The following is a 17,132-nucleotide window of genomic DNA, read 5'->3' on the forward strand; positions in this document are numbered from 1 at the left end:
CCCACATTGACTAGCCTTGGGGAGGGTCTTGGGCATATAAGTAGGGAAGGGAAAGCCCTAATAAGATGCATCTTTTGGGGTGTGGACCCAGATCTGTAACAATGGCACTCTAGGTATGGGGTTTTGGATACACTGCAGTGTGGGTCCAAGATGATGATATCCAATATGAAGGAATATGCCATAACCAATTTGATCATGGAAGACAAGGATTTAATATTCTCAAAAACACCTTCAATTACGTTAATATGTTGGAATGTTGACCCATTAACCTTTACTTTAAAGCACACAATGGAGAGAGGCAAATAGAAATTAAGTCACACCAACTTCCTACTGACAAAAAAAAAATCCATAACTGCTCTAAGGTACCTCTACTCTAGTCTCTCATAAGCTTTGGACATATCTGTCTTCATTTCCAATTCATAAGTTGGTGTCCCCTCACAAGCAATTGTGACACTAATAATTCCATTTTTTTTTCATAAAAGGACATCCATTACAAATAGAAAAAATAGAAAGAAACTTCAATAGGGAAAAAGTCCATGAAGAAATGAGGGGAATGCTTAATAAATTAACTGATGACACCATGAAAATTATTAAAAGCAAGATAACTCTAGAAGAAGATTTAAAAAAAAAAAACATTGTAAGCAAAAGCCTGTCATGTCACTAAAGACTCATAGGGCTTTGTGGTTCACTAAGAGCTGCGATGGCCATTTCGATCTTTATCTTTAGGCGATCTTTCTCCTCCTCATCGGCCTGAAATGGAAAAAAAAACTTTAATAATCAAATACCTTACTAAAGATTAATAAATTTTTTGGGGCATTCTTCTCTAATGTAACAAAGAGCATTAAAAAGATATTTTAACAAACTGATCAGACCAAAGTTTGTTTAAATTTTGAGGCGCTGTTCTCTGTGCCGCGGTGCAGTCTGCGCCCAGGCACTTGGGGTCGGCGTAATGAAGGGAAAGAATCAGGCTCCAAGCCATGATTTCCAATTCACCACCGACCTCGCCTTCACAAACGAGATCAAAGCAGAACCCCTACCAAAAGGCTTCAAGATGCCTAAGATCGAGCAGTATGCAGGCACGACGGATCCGGAAGACCATCTGGAAACCTTCAAATCATTGATGTTCTTTCAGGGAGCATCCAACGCTATAATGTGCAGAGCATTCCCCTCTACTTTAAAGGGAGTGGCAAGACAGTGGTTCTCACACCTCAAGCCACGATCTCTAACCAGCTTTGTGCAGCTTGGACAGGCCTTTCTTGCCCACTTCATGAGCAACAGAGTCCATAAGAAGACAATAGCCAATATATTGGCTATCAAGCAACGCTCTGATGAATCCATCAGAGATTTTCTTACAAGATTCAATAAGGAGGCGTTGGAAGTGCAAAATCTGGACTCGATTGTGAAGTTTCGAGCCCTGCGCAGCGGCATCAGAGATGTTGAATTGAAGAAATCCCTGATCATGGATGCGCCAGCAGACATGTACGAGCTCTTCTCGTGTTGTGAAAAGCACATCAATTTTACAGAAGTTCTTGCAGCCGAACAAGAGAAAGAAACCAAGTCTGAAAAGAAAAGTCAAGAAAAGAAAGATTCCCAGTCTAGAGGAAACGGCCAGAAGATTGGCAAAGACCAGAAGGATGGGAAGAGAAAGAGAGATGACAAGGCCTGAGTTCCAAAGAGTGATTCAAACTCAAAGTCGATCTATACAACTCTCACTCACAACCGAGCATTTATGCTTAACGAGATTAAGGACCGAGTGACGTTATATTGGCCAACCAAGATGATCAAGCCTACATATGAACGTAACAAGAACATGTACTGCAGATTCTACCAAGATCAAGGTCATGATACGGAGAACTACAGGCAGCTGAAGGATGAGATTGAAGCCCATATTCAGAAGGGTTGTTTGAGCAGGTTTGTCAAAAAGGAGACTGGATAAAGGGGATAGGGAAATCGTCCCCAAGGACCCAAGGAAAGAACAAAGTCTCCTGCTCGGTTGGAAGGTAGTGATGACAAAGTGGACCAAGCAAGGAGAAGGCAACACACTAAGAACGCGCCCCTCAAGGAGATTGCTACAATCTTTGGAGGCCCTCGGATGGGAGGGGAATCCTCCAACTCTAGGAAGAATCATGCTTGATGCGTATTCTAGACGGAGGTACCCAGCAAGAGGAGAAAGACCGAGCAACAAATAACGTTCTCGGATGAAGACTTGTCTGATATTCAAAGTCCACATGATGATGCCTTGGTGATCAGAATGACCATTGCCAACTGCACAGTGGCCAAGATCCTTGTGGATAATGGGAGTTCAGTTGACATCCTGTATTATGATGCATTTGAGAAGATGCAACTGAAACCCGAAATGCTGAAGAGGGTGGAGTCTCCGTTCAATGGATTCAATGGAGCCCTTGTGCACGTGGAGGATTCAATTGAGTTATTGGTGACTATGGGGATGGAACCAAAACTCTCCACTGTGATGATGAATTTTTTGGTGGTGAAAGTTGACTCCACCTACAACTGGATACTTGGTCGACCAGGCCTCAATGCCCTGCAAGCCATTGTCTCCACTCCCCACCTAGTCATGAAGTTTCCCATTGAAGAAGGAATTGGAAAATGTCGAGGTAGAAAGATAACCTCTAGAAAATGCTATGAAGGTTACCTGAGAATAAGAGGAAAGGAGCCTCAGCTGCTCCAAGTCACCCTCGAAGATGCCCGTGATGATATTGAACATAAAAGATTAGAACCAGCTGAGGACATGGTCTCGGTTGAAATTGTTGAAGGTGACAATAGCTGCACTGTTAAGATTGGAGTAGGATTGACCAGGGAGTGGAAGAAAGCAATGGTGAAGTTTCTAAGGGCTAATGCAGATGTCTTTGCATAGTCAGCCACTGATATGTCGGGGATTGATCGAGAGTTAGCTGAGCACATGTTAAGCGTTTACCCAACATCCAAACCAATTTTCTAGAAGAAAAGAACCTTTGCACCAGAATGACAAGAGAAGGTGATTGAAGAACTGATCAAGCTACTAGTAGCAGGATTCATAGAAGAAGCAATTTACCCTGAGTGGCTTTCCAACGTTTTAATGGAGCGAAAGCCTAATGGCAAGTGGCATATGTGTATCAATTTCACTGACTTGAATAAAACATGCCTTAAAAACTACTACCCCTTGCCTCGTATTGATTTACTAATAGATGCCACCGCAGGCCATGAAATGCTAAGTTTCATGGATGCCTATTCTGGGTATTTAAAATGTCTGAACTAGATATATTAAAGACCTCCTTCATTGCCGGTAGAGATACCTACTGCTATACACGCATGCCCTTTGGGTTGAAGAACGCTGGAGCCACCTATCAATGGTTGGTAAATCATATTTTCAAGAATCAGATAGGGCGCAACATGGAAGTTTACGTGGATGATATGCTAGTGAAAAGTTGAAATTCATCTGACCATGTAACTGATCTTAAAGAGGCATTCCAAGTCTTAATGAAAAGTAAAATGATGTTAAATCCTGCTAAGTGCGCGTTTGGGTTAACTTCAGGCAAATTCCTTGGTTTCATGGTGTCACAGAGAGGGATAGAAGCAAATCCAACCAAAATCAAAGCTATATTAGAAATGTTGCCACCAGGAAGAGTCAAAGATGTGCAAGAGTTAACAGGAAGAGTAGCAACTTTATCTCTACTTCTGGTGATCAGTGTCTTCCATTTTTTAAGGCACTAAAAAACAGAGCAGATGAAAGACAAGCAAAGAAAGTCAAACTAACTTTCGAATGGACAGAGGAATGCCAAAAGGCGTTTGCAGACTTGAAGAAATATTTGGCCAACCCACCACTTATGGCCAAAGCAGACCCAGGGGTTGTGCTGTAGCTCTATCTAGCTATTACCGCGGTGGCTATAAGTGCAGTGTTAGTCAAAGGTGATGGTCGGGTGGAAAAGCCAATCTACTATGTCAGCAAAGTAATCCTAGATGCGGAAACTATGTATAGCAATATAGGGAAGCATGTTATGCTCTAATCATGGTTGCACAGAAGCTGAGGCCTTACTTTCAAGCTTATACCATAGTGGTGGTGACAAACCAACCATTAAAGAAAATTTTGGCAAAACCCGATCATTCTGGACGTATGGTGGCATAGTCGGTAGAGCATGGAGAATTTGATATCCAAAACAAACCATGTATGGTGATCAAGGCACAAGCATTAGTAGATTTAGTCGTCGAATGCACCTTGTCAGATGGTGAAGTAGCAATGAGTGCCGACCATCCAGAGCCCATAGAACCCTGGACTTTGTATGTGGATAGTTCATCCAGCAAAAATGGATGTCGCACAAGATTGATACTAACAAGTCCTGGAGGTTTTGTGGTGCAGTATGCACTGAGATTTGAGTTCCAAACTACAAATAATGGAGCTGAGTATGAGGCCCTAATAGCTAGTTTGAGCCTGGCAAAAAGTCTGATGGTGATTCTCAGCTGGTGGTCAACCAAGTAAATGGCGAATATGAAGCGAAAGAGCAGTGCATGACGCAATATCCAAAGAAGGTACGTGACTTGATAACTGGATTTTCTTACTTTCGAATCTTACAAGTGATCGTTCACAGAACACATATACAGATGCGTTGTCCAGTTTAGCCACCTCAGACTTTCAAGAGTTAGGCCGAACAGTGTATATAGACATTCTCGGCATACTGAGCATCGAAGAAATCAAGAATGTAATGCCCATTGACGTTGAACCATGCTGGATGGATCCTCTCATCGCATATCTGGGCATACTTCCGACAAACAAAGAAGAAGCTAAGAAGATAAGGATGAGAGTAGCACGGTTCATTATACTCGAGGGAGTACTTTACAAAAAATCTTACGCCATGCCGTATTTGAAATGCCTCAGGCCATCAGAGGCAGAGGATGTGCTCAGGGAAATTCACACTGGCATTTAAGGACAACACTTGGGGGCATATCGTTAGCTCACAAGGTCATCAAACAAAGGTACTTTTGGCTGTACTTATGAAAAGATGCAAAGAGTTTTGTACGCAAATGCGTCAAGTGCCAAACCTTCGCACCAATCACCCGCCAGCCAGTAACTGAGCTCACTTCCATCTCTAGTCCATTGCTTTTTATACAATGGAGGATGGACATTTTGAGTCCATTCCCAAAGGCAATAGGAGGCAGACAATTCGTGGTAGCAGTAGATTACTTCACTAAATAGGTGGAGGCAGAGGTATTAGCCACAATCTCAGCTGCAAAGGTATGGAAGTTCTTCCTCCATTCTGTCATATACAGATATGGAATCCCGAGAACCCTTATCACAGATAATGGGAAACAAATTGAAAAGAAGTTTAAAGAATTCAGTGATCGGTATGAGATTCAGCTGTGTAAGACTTCAATAGCACATCCACAATCTAATGGCTTAGCTAAAGCCATGAACAAAATCTTGCTAGATGGTATCAAAAAGAAGTTGGAGATAGCCAAAAGATTACGGGCCGCAGAGCTACCAAACATCTTATGGGCATATCGGACAACCACAAGGCTTGCAACAGGTGAAACCCCATTCATGTTGACGTATGGAACTGAAATAGTGATTCTTGTGGAAATTGGAGAAACTTCACTAAGGGTACAGCTTTATGACCCAGAGAATAATGGTGAAAATCTGAGAGCAAATTTGGATCTGTTAGAGGAAATCAGAGAGACAACACGTGCAAAGAATGCCGCGCATCAACAACGAACAATACGCCATTATAATGCAAAGGTGAAATCAAGAATATTTCACCAAGGAGACCTAGTACTCCGCAAAGTAGAAGCCTTTGATCCAAGAGCCATGGGAAAGCTAGCACCCAATTGGGAAGGACCATACAAAATCTCCAAACAAGTGGCGCCAGGAGCTTATCATTTGGAGACTTTGGAAGGGGTACCCATACCACGGTCTTGGAACTCAGAAAATTTGAGAAAATTTTACCAATGAAGGTTAGTCCTCCTTTGTTTTAAATCAACTTTGGATTATTTCAAATGTTTAGGTTTTCTACATTTAATAAAGGCATCAACCTTTTTGATTCATTTTTATTAGCAAGTTATTAAGGATTCGCATGTTATTAATAATGTGCAAATTATTAATGAAAATAATGGTCAATCGGCCGTAATGGTGATTTGCACCATACTGGCATTCTACAAAAAATCCATGGTCTACCGACCATAATGGTGATTTGCACCATAGTGGCATTCCACAAAAAATCAGTGGTCTACCGACCATAATGGTGATTTGCACCAAAGTGGTGTTCCACAAAAAATCCATGGTCTGCCAAACATAATGGTGATTTACACCATAGTGGTATTCCACAAAAAATCCATGGTCTGCCAAACATAATGGTGATTTACACCATAGTGGTATTCCACAAAAAATCCATGGTCTACTGACCATAATGGTGATTTGCACTATAGTGGCATTCCATAAAAAATCCATGGGCTACCGACCATAGTGGTGTTCCACAAAAAATCCTTGTCTATCGTCCATAATGGTGATTTAGACCATAGTGACGTTCCACAAAAAATCCATAGTCTACTGACCATAATGGTGATTTGCACCATAGTGGTGAGTTGCACCACAAAGAAATTTATGGTCCTCGGATCATAATGGTGATTTGTCCATAGTGGTGAGTTGCACCACGGCAAGATGAATGGTCTCCCAACACAAGAAGCAGTCACATTGGGAAAAGATTAAGGAATCCAAGCATTAAAAAGAATGAACAACAGCTAAAGAACAAAGAAAACAACATGGATGATCCAAGTTGCAAAAAGTTCTTTATTCATGAATCCAAATTTTACAACAATACGAAACACAAGTACAAGTTTTTACAACAATAAAGAACACAAAACAAGTGCATGTCTCGCAAAGTGCCAAAAAGAAAAATGAAGCCCGAAGGCAAGTTAACAGAGGAGAGGGATGTGGGATGAGCATGTGGATAATATGTTGATGTGCTTGGTCTCCACTAAACCCCTGCTGATGACAAATCTCCCAAGAAGCAAGCTTCCCCATTAAGGTCTGCAAAAACCTGAGAAGCGCGTCGACCAAGTACAGCCAAGACCACATGCTCGTAGACGCCCATTGCAGAACTATGGAAATCCTACCAGAAGGGGACCACGATCAATAGACTCCTGGACTACCACAGAGAACAGTCGTCAACACCAACTTACTTTGCAGAAATCTCGGTGGCAGAGCTCCATCCCTCGAACCCTCAAGAGGTTGCCGCCGGCAGAAGGCAACTCCTCTTGGGTCCTCTAGCTCTCTGGTACCAATAAGCTTGGCGAAGACATCCACCCAAGCATACCGAACCAGGTAGCAGCCCCAGCCTTGATTCAAGACACCAGACTTCTGTCGTGCCAAGATCAAAGCCGCAAAGGGCAAAGTCATGTAAAGATCAAAGCCAAAAAACAGAATTGATATCATGAAGAATGACAACACCCAAAGAATGGCACCCACTGTAGCCATAGAATCAACGACAGTCACAACACTACAGAAACAGGAGGACATTAAGAGAAGAACAAGGAGGAAAGTTGCAAAGAGGATCCATGGCTACATTCCAAAAAGAAAAAGGTGTAAGCACGACAAAGGAAGAAAAGGGAAAAACCCCTATTTATAAAGAAATGGACGGTTTAGATCAAAAGGGGATCCCAAAAGATGATATTCTGGAGTTAAAGGGGGTAACTACCAGGGGCCACATGGTAGGTCCCCATTGCTCCGGCAGTTTCCAAGGCCTATGAAAAGATTTTAAAAAGAGGTGACAGTTCAGCTTCTGTTTAAATCCCATTAATAATGTAGTAAACGAACTGTCATACGACAGGTCTAACAAGTCACAAGTAAAGGAAAAGGCCAAGACATTGAATGTACTACGTTGGAGGGTACAACAAACATCCTGATGACTCAAAAAAATATCTTAGGTATGGTCTCCCGACCATAACAGTGAGCTGCACTATAGTGGTGAGTGGCACCACAATAAAAGAAGGAAATGATGGTCTCCTGACCATAGTAGTGAGGCGCACTCCAAAAAAAAGGGGGGTTTATTGAAAGGTAAGCATCTACAAATAAATGATGGATGAACACCTCATTGCTCAAAATATCAAGTTTATAAATTACAATGTGCATGGTCTATAAGGGCAAAGCACAAAATTTACATTATCCGACCCCACTAGTACAAGTTACAAAGATGTCAGTTTCGATCATTGAGGATTGGGAGGCAACGGTCCCAGAACGTTCTCAGGAGGAGGAAGGAAGGGTACTGATAGGGAAGAAGGCTCCAATCTTACTTCAGTCACTGGGATATTGGGGTTGAAACCCAGATCAATATTCCCCCACTTAAAATAGGGGGCAGCCCTCCTTACTTTGTTGTATAATCTCTGAGCACCCTCCAAAGCCTTGTCTTCACAGAAACGCTAGAACACTGCCGACTTCAAGAGATGATCGATGGTCAGGTTTGCGGTAGAGTATCTCTCAACCCAAAGATAGTCAACGACGTTGTCAACAATATCCCTGGCAAAATCAAGTCTCTGCAACAGATCCTCCTCCCACCTCTTGAGCGACTTGTAGTAGTCCAACTCCTCTTTAAGACGCGCTTTTAATTTCCTCAACACAGCATTGGAGGATTCATATACCCTTAGTCAGCCCGAAGTTGTTCTTCTTGGTTCGCCACATTAGATTGTATACTGGGCATCGTAAGATACCCCTATGTACAGAGTTAAAAGGTTATGCTCAAAATTTGCAAATACAAAGAAAAGTACAAGAATCAAGGTTAGTTAAAAGCCAGAAAACTTTTTTTTATTAAGGTAACTTCTCTTGTCTACAAGAAAAAATGTGGCAGCTAAGCCCGACTACAAACATCAAACAAAAATCAAAAGACATGGAACAAGGCTAAACTAGAGCTTGGCCGGCATTACTCGGATTGGCAGCTTCGGGGGCGGAGGACTTCTCTGGATCTTGAGGCTGATCAGAGGATGAAGACTCAACAGGAACCTGCTCATCTTTTTCTACCACAAACTTGGCACGCTCAGCTTCCTGTACGACAGTCTATTTAGTTTCAATTGTAGCAAATTGCTTGTCAGCACCCGAGGACACAGTAGCACTTCTGGAGATTGTAGGTATTGGGACCCTCACTTCTCCTTTGGAAGGTATGGGGAAGTAAGAGTCGTCCTCCAGCTTGGAGAGCATCCTCTCCACTTCCCTCATACCCTTAAAATTGAAGTCGGGTTGTCTCTCCTTCACCTGCGTCCAGAAAGCATATGCGCAATTCAGAAGAACCTTAGAGGAATTCTTCAGGTGCTCCCATTTATTTTCCTCCGAGGTAATATAGGCGGCCACTGCTTGCTTCCCAGCTTCCTTTGCTAAAACCTTGGCCTTCTCCAGCCTGGTCTTCAAGCCAGCGATCTCAGCTCTCTGGCTCTCCATCAGATTGCCCGTCTTCTGCGACTCTTCTTCTGCCTTCTTTCAAAACTGAGCAGAGTCGCTGGCATGCTTATCGGCTGCCTCCCGAGCCTTCTTAGCAGCCACTCGAACAGAATCGATAGCTGCCTTTGCTGCCTCTAACTCTGTGATCACCTTCTTGAGGGTGTAAATCTGTTGGTCGCGATCTTCGTAGACCTGTTGCAACTCCTAGTACTCCTGGTCCTGCTTTCCATGCAGGGAAGCATACTCCCTCTTCCGTTGGATGACCTCGGAAACATAAGCCAACACCTGAGAATTTAAACACGTCAAAGACAATGAAGACATTAAAAAATAATAATAAAAAAGAAGAGGAAACTGGAAGGGAAATTACCTCATAAGCCCCGAGCACAGACGTTTCTCTCTAGAGCATCATCAGCTAACCCAGAAAGGGCCTCCAGATCAGCGGAAAGGATACAATTCAATGATATCTGCTCGGCGATGGTGGCATCATCCAAAACTTTTTGGTTGACTCATACCATGTAGGAATGAACATGTTCGGAGACAATTCTCCCTTGCCTTTGGACTGTAGCTTGTTCGTGGGCAATTTGGTGCTCGATAGCACCGCGAGTGGACCGCTTTTGAGAGGCCCAAGGGAGATGTCATCCTGAGCACCGCGCTCGATAATCCTCACCGGGAGCACCTTCTCCTTCCTAGGCTCTCGCGGGCTCTGCCCGTCAAGGACCTTGACCGACGAGCCATCTCCCCTCTTAGGCTCCTTCCTGGGGGGGGATCCACCCCTTGCTTGGGTGGTGCTGATTTCCTCTTCTTCTCCAATAGCTGGGGAAGGGACACCACCTCCCCAGTGATTTGGAGGTTCTCCTTGATTATGAAGTCTATCATGGAATCCACATCAAAATCCACTGCAACAAAGTAATAAAACAAGGTCGGTACAACGAAAAAGCATGAAAACATATGCAAGGTACTCTCACAGTCTCACCCTTCTCCAAGCAAGACATGTCCAAGGCATCAATGTCATCCTGCTCCACGGGGCTCTTAGAGTCTATTATCAACTGGAGGGTATTTAGGTCTTCGTCATCGAGGACTGGAATCTTGTTCCAAGCAGAGGTGTTGGGTGAACCCCACTTATTGGGAAATTTGTGCCCGAGCATTTGGCCCAAAAGAATCGTTGTTTCCAAGCATGGATGGAGGAAGTGATTTTACCCATAACCTGGATACTGGACTCTCGCTGGCGGAAGAAGTACCAGCTAGGGTGAGAGCTGAGTGAATTGAGTTGGAAGCACCTAATTAACAGTGCAGGGGAAGGATGTCAATTTAATCGAGTACATTTGAGGACGAAGGCGCCAACGCACGTCCAGGAGTTTGGAAGTAGCTGGCTGGGGGCAACGCCATAGTGTCTAAGGAGGCATGAAATGAACTGAGGAACAAGGAGGCAGAAACCAGCCTCGAACGAGTCAGAAATAAGGCTGACCTAGCCAGGATGCTTGGTATTTAACCTATCCTCAGGGCTAGCAGCCCTAAGATCAATGGACTCCGGAATCGAGTATATTTCTCGGATTTCCACGACATCCGACACATCTAGTACCGAAGGGATCTCATCTACCCTCTTTCTTATAGTGGGGTCAATTTGGGGCTGGCGAGCATGTTGAGCCTTCCTGGGAGGGGCGACGGTTGATTTGTTCAAAGGCTTACTAGAAGAGGTGCTAGCAAAAGCACCAAAGCGAGTGCAGTGAACCACAGTAAACTCCCTAGGTGGGACCATGGTGGCATCTCTGGCCACCGAACCATGAAACAATCGATCTGATTCCTCAAATAAGGAATCTGTTTCTCCCCCAGTCTTAGAGGTTGGGGCATTCTTAGAACTCGACATTTCTAGCTAAAAGAAAAGGAAATCAAAGGCAGAAAGAAGAAGGGAAGAAGAACTTACTCGAGTAAGAAGAGTCTGGCTTTTGCAAACGAAACAACTTCCTCATTCAGGCGATGATCTGCGTTACTGAACACCAACAAGGGTAAATAGTAACCGGCCATCAATAAAGGACAGCGACAAGCGAAGACCGCGAATAATCGAGCATTATGATTGATGTATTGATGTTCCGAGTATGAGGATCCTTACAATAATGCTTGGAAAGAAATGTAAAGTCCTCCCTATGACTTATTCAAGACAAAGGGAGTAGGAGGCAAATGGTAAACCCAAATTTAACCACCCAATCTTGCAACGACACGTGGAAGCTTGAAGGCCAAGGAACATGTCTAGTCCATAATTCTTTTATCGGGTGCATTGTAGTGAATCCAGTACAGAGACGTCAGCTGAAGTCAGTTAAAGAAACTAAGACTGGAAACAACAATCCACTTGTGAGAAGATTCCGAATCCCGGGGAATGAGGAGAGGATTGCTCTTTCAAAGAGTTTCCTAATCCGAGCACAACTCGACTGCCTTACGAAGAAGGAAAGCCATTTGGCAGATCAGGCAAATCTTTGGGAAGAGGGTTAGGGAGAGAAACTTGTATAAATAGAGGCCCTTGTGCCCATGTAAGAGGATGGATTCAAGGATTCAGTGAATAGAGAAATTCAAAAAACCTTCAAGAGGGCCCTTTGTTTTCAATAACTGTTTTCTAGTCTATTTGTAGTGTTGCAGTGTGGAGGAAAACCCTCAACACTTTTCTTTGTGCAACAAGGACAATGAACAAATTTTCGCAAGAGAGGTAAAGCCGATTGTTTCAGGGATTTTCTGTGGTTGGAACACCTCTGTCATTATCTATGATGGTAGGGGTAGTGGAAAGACATACACTATCCAGGTTTGACTTCAGTTATTTTGGAACTTTTCTGATTAGTTGTTTCTTCTGGACTTTGATTTCTTAGGAAGAAACCTAGAAGAGAGATGAAGTTGTTTTGCCAAAGGAGGCCTTATTCTAAGCCATTCGTACACAACCCTCTTGAAATTTTTTTCTCAGGAACGGAGAAGAAATAGTTCCTAGAGAAAAAGGAGAAAACTGAGAAGAAATCTCAAAATTGTTATAGAAGTATGCAAATATCCATCGACCAAGGCATGCAAAAACTCCTCTTAGATTTGAACCTTGCAAGATCACGTACCGCCTTGGAGGTATCAGAGCGAAATCTTTCCTTTACCTTACTGAACCTCGTGAGATCACGTACCTTTAACAACCTCATGATTAGTTTTCGATTTAAGAATTCATGTTTCTTATTGGGGCACAAGACTGCTACCAGGCTGCATGGCCCTTGCACAAGCACAAGGACCAATAAAAGCATGCATAAGGACATCAATGGGGGGCGAGATTTTTCATTTCAAGGGCACAACGATCATTTCATGCAGTCTTATGTTTAGGCACAGGCTGCACGCAACGTAACGGGAATTTTTTTTTCTTTTTTTCGACGAAAATGTTTTGCCCTTTTTACTGTTACATAAACCTTATCTATCATTCTTGAATCCTATGTGAGACGCGCATCCATAACATTCCTTGTGTACCAAGGTAAAAGTAAAAAATCCAACCATAATCCATAATAGAATGGATCCTACATAGGTGTAACGAAGAATGGAAAAGAAATTGGAGGGATATAAAATCTTTTAGTGTATGGGCCTAAAGAGTAGTATGATCTAGTGAATATCATATGAGACTAGGAGGGGAGGATGTTCACCTTTTTTTCAATTGCTCACATGCCAATCCTCACATTAAACTATTCCAATATCCCTATGATAAATTTAGTCTTTCTTAACTATCTAATTTGTGCCTTACTTCTTGCATTGGTAGGCTTGACAGAACTGACTGGTTAAAGCTCAAAGCTGGACCAACTGGTTAGTAAATGGTCTGATGTTGAGCTAAGATCAATTATTTCTCGGGCATTCATGCTACTTGGTTGTAGCCCAATGGGGGGGGGGGAGGCAATTGGGACCAACCAAAACTGGTAACCAACCCAAACCGGCAGTTTATAGCCTGATTAGTTTGTTAATAGCTTGACTGACTCGTTTATGACTTGTTTATAACCCGTTTATAGCCCAATTAGCATGTTTAGAGAACGATAATAGCTTGACTAACTCGATTAATCTGATCTCAATTATCGATCAACAATCGACCGACTAAATATAAAACGTGTCAATACCTAACCTATGAAGTTTGATTAACTAAATTGGTGAGGACCGACTAGCCCAGTCCAACCGAAACCCCAATTGACAAATTGGAGGTATCTATGAAAGCCCTCAGAGTGGAAAACAACCTATGCTGAGAATGCATCTGAATGTACGTGCAGGTGAACGGACATGTGCTAGTAGGGATATAAACTGATCGGATTCGGCTCGGATATGGATCTGATGTGATCGAATTCAAATATTCCCTGGCCGAATATGAATACCTCTAAATGGATTCGGATTTTCAACCAACCGTTTACGCCTCTGCCTTGTGTAACCCGGACCTTCCTCCCCCTAGTGGATACAATTCACTCTCAATCCATATCTCTTTAGATCATGATTCTTTTTCTCGTATTCTAGAACCTGTTGAATCTTCAAAAACCCTCAAGATCATTATTTACTTAAATTTTTTATTATTAATTATTCGAATTTTTTTTCGGACGGATTTTTATCCGAGTATTTGGATTTTTTTTTCCGGATATCTCTAAACGAATACAGATGTCCCTAAACAGATACGGATGCGGGTCAGATTCGAATTTTCAATTAACCACTTGTCCTTTTCTTTTTTTTTTTTGTCATTAATACCCCTTTTCCTCTAATAAATGGAAAAAATGGAACAAGTGGTTACCTTTCACACATACGCTCATGCCCGTGAACGCTCATCTACATGTATGTAAAAGAACTTGACACCTTATTCCGACCCAACGATTATCAGGAGGGATTGCCCCTACGCCTTAATAATGGAATCATTTAATAACCATAAGAGAATAAACAGAGGCTGTGCTGCCATGCATTACCATTTTTTTTTTTGGGTAGAAGAAAGGCTATTCATTCATGCGCGATCAACGCCAAACAAAGGAAAACAGAATACATAACATAGATAGATAACAAGATAAACGTGAGGTTTGGATATACAATATCCAGAACCAAGGAGTGGAAACTGGCCCGATCTCACATGCCATTGACAGGGTCATCCAGGCTAGGGGTTGGTTCACAACCAATTCCCTCGTAAATATGTTGTAAACATAGCCAGGTTTAAGCGCATGCACATACGTGCCAATAAAGGGATCCCCATACGAGCCAAGTAGAATTGCGGCTGGTGTATCGGAACCGATGAAAACATCAGCAAGGTTATGGGCAAGCCTAGAGAAAGAGAAACTGTTGACACAGCTAACAATAAAGTTGGAAACATTACGAAAAGCCATGATGGTGCAGGGATCAAGATGGATGGGCATGGTTAACAGCACCAGCTACTTTCCCACCAAGGTGACCAACAACCTGTCAGGTCCCCACAATCCCAAGAGCCAGCTTGGCCGACAACGCACCACGCATATCCAACACCTACTGACAATGGCGGCGGTGGTGAAGAGCACAAAAACCAAGAGCAGAACCGGCCTGAGATCATAATCCATCCATCTCTGGGTACCGGTGTCGCTTAGTTCGGCAGCGGGTGGAACAACCACGACGAAACTCCATCCTAGTGAAACGTCCACAAAGGTACTCCAACCATCGCTGGAGAGCTCAGATCCTACTTTTCTCCCACCCTCAACATCAAAGTATTTCATACCAACAAAGCCTCCTTTACACCCTTTCAAGGCGGTAGAGCTTCCCAAACGGAGTTCCAATTGGAAACACTCAAAACTAAAATCCTCATCTCTAAAACAAATGTCACCAAAGAGCTAGAGAAACACCGGAGAAACAGCACAATGAAGCCCGTGGAGGCCATGGCCACACTCAAGGCCAGATCCCTTTGGCATCCAAATGCCAAACCAGAACTGAGGAGCTCCATCATCGCAAGGTAAAGGTCAATACCTTGGCCCTCGCATGGATCCGGCAAGACCACCTCTTCTCCATGAACGAGGTTGAAATAGAGATCGATATTGTTAGGGCATCTGCGGAAACACAAGGAGGAGCAGAGATTGGAGGCAAAGCACGAGGAGGGTCGAAAATGTTGGGGCATCTGCTGAAACTGTACGCAAGAACAGATCATGTCGATGATGGCATCAACATCATTGTTGTCGTCGTCAGCATCTTCATCGTTGGCAAGGTCGGTGGTCATGGTGGAAAAGGTCAGAAGGATATGGAGAAGGAAAAACACAGGTTCAATACATGCATAAAGGCGGAGATAGGGACACGCCACAGAGACGGAGATCAATACATGCTACAAAAGCAGAGTCAGAGACACGCACGGCGGCGGAAGGGAGCTAACAGCGGCGACAAAAAAGGAAAAAACCTAATCGCTGCGCTTAAAGCCTTACAGTGTGGGAAAGTGGAACACACGATTTGACTGACCCTGGCATGCATTACCATAGCCGGGTGGCCCAACGTGTCCGGAATCTTTTGTTTAATTTATCTCTAATTTAATTTAGATTTTGTATACTTTTTGGATTTTAAAAGAAGATTAAAATAATCAAAATAGAAAGCAAAAGAAAAAAACCAAGGTTAGAGCAGTAACCTCAACGACTACCGTCTTCAAGAATCTACCAGGAAAGGCAGTGATGGTGGCTGTTATGATTCTAAGCTTCAGTGACTCGAAAACCTCACAAAGCTTCACAATTGTATCTGTTTTCTTCCCACACGTTAAGCTCACAACCAATGTCCTCTCCCGAATGTAAGAAACCCTTAGCTGCAAACATTTAACATAGAATGAGAACAAGAACACTGGAAGGGAAAAGAAGAAAAAAAAAGAGAAAAACCCACCTCCAAGAGCTCAATTAAGGAACTTCTTGATCCTCCAGAGCCATTATTCTGATCAATTCTCTTCTTTTTCGTTCTCGAACGAACAGAATTTTGGATTTCGGAATCAGTACTGTGATAGTTCTTCTTCAATTTTCCTGATTCAAGCTCTGTTATCTCAGCTTTGATTCTCCTCTCTTGTTCTTGCAGTTCTTGAATGTATCCGATTGCGTCTTTAATTATCGATGCCTTGTCCATCTAATCATCCACAGCCACTCAAAAATTCAAATATTTGTTCTTGAAACAGCGAAAAAACTGAGAACAAATAATATCAATCACCTTACTAATGTTGGGGACAACTGATCTAAGGGCAAAGAGCCTCTCATTGAGCTTCTTCCTCCGATTCCTTTCCGACAAAATATTCTTTGCCGAAGACGAAGACGCCGACGCCGTTCCATCTGGAGAGCTTGAATCATAGTAACTGGACATCGCTTCGTCGAATCCCCAACTGCTTTGATCAATTTACACATTAATCAATCAAACAAATGCAGACACGAAAGTATACGAAGGTTTATGGAATGAATGATACCTGTCAAATTCTTCATTCTGTAAGAACATCTTAGTTTCCCAATACAGATTGTAATCCTCGTCAATGCTCTGCATTTTTTTCTTGGAACTGGAAAAGAAGACTTATGGTGGAATTAACGGGTCTCCCTTTTTTTCTCTGTTTTATCTTCTTCTTAGTGGGTTTTGCAGAGAGTGGAATTTAAAGGGAAGGGAGGGGAAAGGACATGGGACTTATAGTAGTAATTGGACCGAGAAGGCGAGAAAGATGAAATTGAATTAGAAAGGAGACTATTACGGTCTATGAGACCGCGTGAGGTGGGGTTCGTTTATAATAAAGAAAAGA

At 42.8% G+C, this 17,132-nt stretch overlaps 1 protein-coding gene across 2 annotated transcripts in view; it reads right to left on the reverse strand.

Moving 5' to 3' along the window:
* Nucleotides 1-658: 658 nt before the first annotated feature.
* Nucleotides 659-17,132, reverse strand: part of LOC122659760 (transcription factor bHLH35-like) — a 37,985-nt gene continuing 21,511 nt past the window's right edge. The window contains exons 2-6 of one of the 2 annotated variants that reach the window (XM_043854891.1): nucleotides 16,812-16,912; nucleotides 16,562-16,730; nucleotides 16,247-16,480; nucleotides 16,002-16,172; nucleotides 659-750 (exon numbers count right to left, since the gene is read on the reverse strand). In XM_043854891.1, coding sequence (XP_043710826.1) covers nucleotides 661-750; nucleotides 16,002-16,172; nucleotides 16,247-16,480; nucleotides 16,562-16,730; nucleotides 16,812-16,885 — 738 coding nt within the window. In that variant the 5' untranslated portion in view covers nucleotides 16,886-16,912 and the 3' untranslated portion in view covers nucleotides 659-660. Of the gene's footprint in view, nucleotides 751-16,001; nucleotides 16,173-16,246; nucleotides 16,481-16,561; nucleotides 16,734-16,811; nucleotides 16,913-17,132 lie in introns of those variants that run through there. The other variant, XM_043854890.1, reaches the window with a different exon arrangement.

Source organism: Telopea speciosissima, chromosome 4 (assembly GCF_018873765.1).
Source record: "Telopea speciosissima isolate NSW1024214 ecotype Mountain lineage chromosome 4, Tspe_v1, whole genome shotgun sequence".
NCBI lineage: Eukaryota > Viridiplantae > Streptophyta > Magnoliopsida > Proteales > Proteaceae > Telopea > Telopea speciosissima.